General features: G+C 44.0%; 1 protein-coding gene across 1 annotated transcript in view; it reads right to left on the bottom strand.

Moving 5' to 3' along the window:
- Positions 1-485: 485 nt before the first annotated feature.
- Positions 486-6,000, bottom strand: part of gpr158b (G protein-coupled receptor 158b) — a 43,975-nt gene continuing 38,460 nt past the window's right edge. The window contains exons 9-13 of the mRNA XM_056421485.1: positions 5,823-5,928; positions 3,890-4,036; positions 3,524-3,767; positions 2,327-2,877; positions 486-1,510 (exon numbers count right to left, since the gene is read on the bottom strand). Coding sequence (XP_056277460.1) covers positions 548-1,510; positions 2,327-2,877; positions 3,524-3,767; positions 3,890-4,036; positions 5,823-5,928 — 2,011 coding nt within the window. The 3' untranslated portion in view covers positions 486-547. The remainder of the gene's footprint in view (positions 1,511-2,326; positions 2,878-3,523; positions 3,768-3,889; positions 4,037-5,822; positions 5,929-6,000) is intronic.

The following is a 6,000-nucleotide window of genomic DNA, read 5'->3' as shown; positions in this document are numbered from 1 at the left end:
GCTAAGGCATCATCGCTGTGTCTGGGGCTTTGGTCCTGCTTCTCAGAGCTCATATCCCATGTTCTTCTTCTTTCTTCTTTGCTGCCTGCTTGTTTTCATCATCAACATCTGATGCAACAATCTCCACTGGCTTATTGCGTAACGTAAAACATCCTCAGCGTAGCGAGAAACAATGAGCTCATTAGGCGAAACATTTACTATGTTTGTGACAAATGATTGTCTGACCTGCTGGTGAAGAATACGGATGTGACACAATTTCAAATTGGCTTGATGTACTCAATGTGATAAAACATACACACAATGTAAGTTTGATGAATGTGCAGGCAAAAGTCTAGACAAAAAAATCCTCGAAAGTGACTTCAAAGTTGCATTCACTGCAATGTAACAACGAGATGTTTGCTATTCGGAAAATAGTTATCGTTGGACAGATCAATGGATACATGTTCTTCTGCTCACAATCTTTTTTCACTTGCAATGTAACATCTTTGTCGTTCGGTGGCTCTGTCCTCTGTCTGTGAAAAAAAGAATATAATCATCTCAGCAGTCATCATACTCTCTCCCCAGAGTCCTGCTCCTGACAGTTCCAGGGGCAAACATCCGCCACCTTTGCCGTGCTGACAACTGCAGGTTTGTAACTTGTACTCAAAGAGCTCTCTTTCTTCTTCTCTGTAAATTGTTTCGTCTGAGGAAGGCTGGTGTGTGAGAGCTCGGCCTCCCGGGACAAAACCGCCGCCCTCCTGACCTCCATCACTTCTGGGTCTCTGGTCGAGCTCCTCCGCCGCTCAGAAACTGGCCCGCTGCACTCTGACGACTGGCTAACGCGTCTCCTCTCTGATACCGGCTTGCTGGATGAGCTCCGTCTTTCTCTGCTTTTCTCCCTCTCGGCCTTGTGGTTGGACGAGCAGGAGCCTTTTCGTTTCTTTTTGTGAAGGGTGGGGCTGTTGCAAGACTTCTCCTGCTTAGGTGAGAGTGGGCTGGTGTAATCCCATGGGCAGATCTCGACCATCATGGAGGGAGGCTGCAAAAGGCTCCCTGTGGACTTGGAGTGGTCTGAGTGGAGAAGCTTGGGTTTCCCATCAGTGGGCGTGACACTTTTCTTGTGCCTGATCCTGTCCGGGGAAAGGGAACCTGAATCTCCTCCCAGCATCGGTTGCTCATCGAAGTCCCAGGGACAGACGTCTGGCTTTAGAGGGAGAGGTGACCTGGGTGGTCGAGGTTTCCGTGTTTCCCGGCTTTCCTCCCTTTCTCCGCCTTTATCTTTGGAGTGGCGTCTGTTGGAAGGGGACTGCCCTGTTTTCTGCCTCTGGTGGGAGCGGCTACCTTTGCTGATTCCAGAGCTGGTGCTGCCTCTCCGGTCTGTGGTGGTTTCTCCAGGAGCAATGGAAACATGTTTCTGGGTCTTGGGTTCAGGGGGAGTCTGCGCTTCCTCCAGCTCCCAGGGACAAACCTCGGACACGTCGTCGAGGTTCCTCCCCGTCTCGGAGCAAATGGATGGCTGGCTGCCACTTACCTGTTAAAGTCAAACAATAAAATATCCACCCAGTAAGTATGCTGTTAATTACATTATTAGAGAGCTAAAATGTCCATGCTTTAGCTAATGTCTTCAAAATGCTTGTTTTGCCTGACCAATGGAAAGCTATGAAGACACAAAACTAACTTTCTCCAGGGCTTTCAATTGCATTTCAAGGACTTTGTCAGAGAATACATTTGCTTCATTGTCATGGAGATGTAATTTAATGTTGACTACAGCTGCTGCATGTGATGCCATGCACCACTTCAAACTCCGGAACCGTTCCAACAGAGACGTCTGGGTGTAAAAGGGTCTGTGGTCATGCAGGCAGCAGTTTTCGGTGAAGAAAGTCTGCTGCACTGACTGTCTACCTCCACAGCTTTACACAGCAGACAAAGTCAGCATCTAGCTGGTGAACATCGCTGAAAGGCTGGATACTTCCCCTAGACATGTGTTAAGACCAAAGCCGAGCAAAAAGGAGTGTGAGAATTGGACTTAACCCAATGCATGCTAATAATGCTGCTTTGTGTAAATAGGAATATGTTAACTCACACAAATGGCAATGCCACATAAACTAAAAAAGTCAGAATATTTGTCAGCCTGTTCTAAGCCTGGTCAAATGTCTCGCCTGTTTTCTCAATATGTACTCCTCTTTGTTGGGGAGAGAAACTAATTAAAGAAACAAGCCCCAACTCAATCTCTCATTGCCCACTTTTCAGGGATGGATTAATTGATAACATAAGTCAACTTTTCATCGCTGGAGCTACATAACTTGTGAATGCATCAATCCATTTGGAATATAACTGATAACAGTACCTGTTGTTTCATGATTCCCATCTTCATGGGTGTCTTGGAGTACTCCACTGACTGACTGATGATCATCTTGGAGTAATGCTCCGGGGTCTCATCCACCTCAGACAGCACCCTCTCCTCCTGACCCTTCAGACCCTTCCTGCTGGTGTCCTCCACGCTTTGCGTCTTGTTGGTCAGCCCCGGCATCTTCTCTTTGGCACTCGCAATCACACTCAGAGACTTCTGCATGATGGAGGTCCGCAGGTGGACAGGTTTCTTCTCGTGCGTCAAGTTGTGAGCGCTGGCTGATTTCCAGCACAGTGGAACAGGCTCAGTGGACTCAGCCGGTTCCAGTGGGGTAGCCGATGGTTCCAGCTGCTTCTTGGTGTGTTTCCGTCCAATCAGAGAACTCAGAAGAGATGCTTCCCCACCGCCTCCAACAGGAGTCATATGGTCTCCTGCAGTCGTGCCGGTCTGACTCGCAGTCTCTTCATCCTGGTCACCAATATGGTCATAGCTGAGGGATTTCTTCAAGCATATGTCTTTGTTCTTCAGGGAGTCATCCCAAGGTTTGCCTGAGGAAAGATTAAAACAATAAAATGGCATCAAAGTGGAAGACATTTACTGATATGACAATAATTCTTTCGCAGCCACACCTCTAACTTTCAGACATGTTGGGCATTGACCTGGATTGCTTATGGCCAGGGAAGACCATTGGTCAGGGCATAGGACCTCAACTAATTGGGTTACCGCCGGTAACTCACGCAAGCATGGATGCCTGACCAATCCTATGCAGGGCGTGTCCTCCAAGAAAAGCAATGGGGTTCATAATAGCGTGTGTTTCTATGGATGGTGATGTCTCCCCATTGGTCAGTCATTCTGCCACTTTGGTCCAGAGTGATATATTCCAACAACTATTGGATGGATTGCCATTCAATTGTGTGTAGCCATTCCTGGTCAGCATGGTCAAAATGTTATAATATGTTGTGTATTTCTCTATTATGGTTTGTTGACACATACCTGTAATTTTGCAAGTGTTAGTACGCTAAACAATGGTATGTTTATCATTATGTTCACATACTATAGGCCATTGTCACATTAATAATGTCGCCACCGGCACAGATGTGAAGGATAAGATAAGATAACATCAAAGATGGCTGGATTCCATTCAGCTGCTTCAGTTTCAGGGTCCAGGCTGAACAGGTGGAGGCGTGCTCTCACCGTGATGACTGGGTTCAAGCGGGTTTCTCCTCAAGGTGCTGCGGTTGCTGCCGTGTTCGCTGCCGTCCTCACGACTGCACTGCCGGTGTATGTGCATGCTTTCTGGGATCTCTGTTATCCGTTTCATCAGGGAGCGACCCAGACCTTTCTTAGAGTTGCGTTTCTTTTGGAGATGAGGGTTGTTGGCGAGCATCTTCTTATGTTTGTAGACTTCCAGCTGGGCATACAGCTTCTTCAACTCCTCCTGAAAACAGGAGTGAGACTGTGAGTGTTGGTCTCTTTTAAATAATTACATTGCTGCTGTTTGGTTTTGATTTTCATGACCAACTTCCAGGTTAACACAAATGATCCTAAATGCTACTTTACCCGTATATCCTCAGGGTCCAAGCTGTGCTCACTCCAGGCCGAGGTAATGCTGTTGTTGAGGTAAGAGCCAGACCTCCCCATGTCCAGCTCCTCCTCATAGGCCTCGGTGGCAATGTCATCCCTGGCCTGAGTCCCTTTGGACAGGAACTAAGACAGATGGAGAGTAAGTTTAAAGAATGGCATCACTGAGCCTGCTGGAAGGGTGAGAACAAAATGTCAAATTGGAAATGTAGTTCCTCCAACAATATTACTCAGGCCTATAGGATGTGTCTGATTAGATGTATTGTATGACATAATCTGTTGGCTAAAAGGGTTATTGGAGGTGAAATGCATTTCCCTGAAGCAAACATATTCACTGATATAGATATTATTTATCGAAAAAAGTTAACTTCCTAAACTTGAAGAATTGACAGCCCAAAGATATTAACAGCAGAATACAGAAAAAAAAACTATATGAGATTTGTGTTTTTCTCGATTGTGTATTTAATGTGTTCTTCATTGCAGCAATCAATAATTATCACGAACAAAATGCATGTATAACTCCAATTTAAGTGATCTTAATGCAAGTTGATCTCCTTCTGTTGGCTGCCACTAATCTCCTCCTTGATTAAAATAACACATTCAATTGTCTGTTTGTTTTAGATTTTTCATCTCCAAACATATTCATCTGTGCTTAAATAAAAAATCTGGGAAACAAAGAAATCTAATATTTAGCCGAGATTCAGAAACAGAAGCAGTGTAAGTTTAACTTCCTCCCATTGTGCCTCATTATCCTTGTGTACTCAGCTGACTTACAACTCGGAGGCGCCTAATTTAGAAACAATGAAGGAACAGAGAGTGCTGAAGGTGTATTGCATTTCTTACACAGCGGGATAATTAAATGTTTTCCATCAGACTTGAGAGATTGCACATAAAGACACCCACGGAAGTGCTTAGCTAAATTACAGTAACGACTAATGCAATTTGAATGAGTTTAATGGCGGCAAATGTGCCTGTTTGCATCTGTGTGTTTGTGTGTGTTGCAGATCGCTAATATCAAATGAACTTCAGATGATTAATAGACTATTGTATACACAAGCTCCCTACAGCAGAAGCCATTATGAACATGTTTGTACTAAATACAAAATCCATGACAATTTGTTTCTCCAATCAAAACATAGAAATACCTAAACTCAACAGGATTAAATACATGCCTGTATTCAGTATGTATTATAGTAACATAACATAATAACATAATAGTATGTAATGATGCATTTTAAGTAGAGACGTGTTATGAAAAGCTCTGCATTCCAAATTAGGGAATTTGTACAAAAGTATTATCAGCAAAATATATTTACGGTATTTAAAGTAAAAGTACTCCTGCATTGACTCATACATTCTACCCAATTAGGCTGTAAGTAGTATTTTACTGTTGCAGCTGGTTGAGGTGGAGCTATAGTTCAAAAACAGTAGTTTTGTCCAGTGGTTTCAAACCTCCTGTAGCTGGCCCCTCCAAAGGGTTGCACGATACATTAGAGGGGTTGTTAGAGTAGTTTATAACTCTTTCTATATCATAGTTGGTCTTAGTTGCAAAACTAAAGGCAACTCAGAAATATCTGAAACATTACAAGGGATTCAAACCAGAAACTGGAGTTGTTAGAAATCCCAAAATCAAATGGTTGAGAACCACTGATTAAATCTCAACTTTGAGTCTTTTTAAGGCTTATCATGTGTTTTTGTATGCATCTCAAAATATAAAGTAACTAACAACTATATATGCCAGATAAATGCAGTGGAGTAAAAAGTTAAATGTGTCACTTTGAGATGTAAAGGTGTAGAAGTACACACAATGGATAGACAGTAGCTCAATTATTTGCTGCCTATAGACTGTGACCTCCAACCACGGACCCACAGCCCAGTAAACTAATACCTGACGTGGTTCATGGGGTGTTACCTTTGGAACGAGAAGCAGGCCCAGAGTCACGGTGACGGTCAGATGAGTGTGAGCAAAGAACAACATGAGCATCCAGTCGGGGTGAAGCCCCGGCACCAGAGTGAACCTGCAGAGAGACGTCAGCAGGAGGAATTCTGTTCACTTTCTCAAAGCCAGTTGAATCGAGTACTCGCTGAGA

This window comes from Pseudoliparis swirei, chromosome 8, assembly GCF_029220125.1.
Source record: "Pseudoliparis swirei isolate HS2019 ecotype Mariana Trench chromosome 8, NWPU_hadal_v1, whole genome shotgun sequence".
Lineage (NCBI taxonomy): Eukaryota > Metazoa > Chordata > Actinopteri > Perciformes > Liparidae > Pseudoliparis > Pseudoliparis swirei.
The sequence above is the reverse complement of the archived record's forward strand: the minus strand, read 5'-3'. Positions and strand labels throughout refer to the sequence as shown.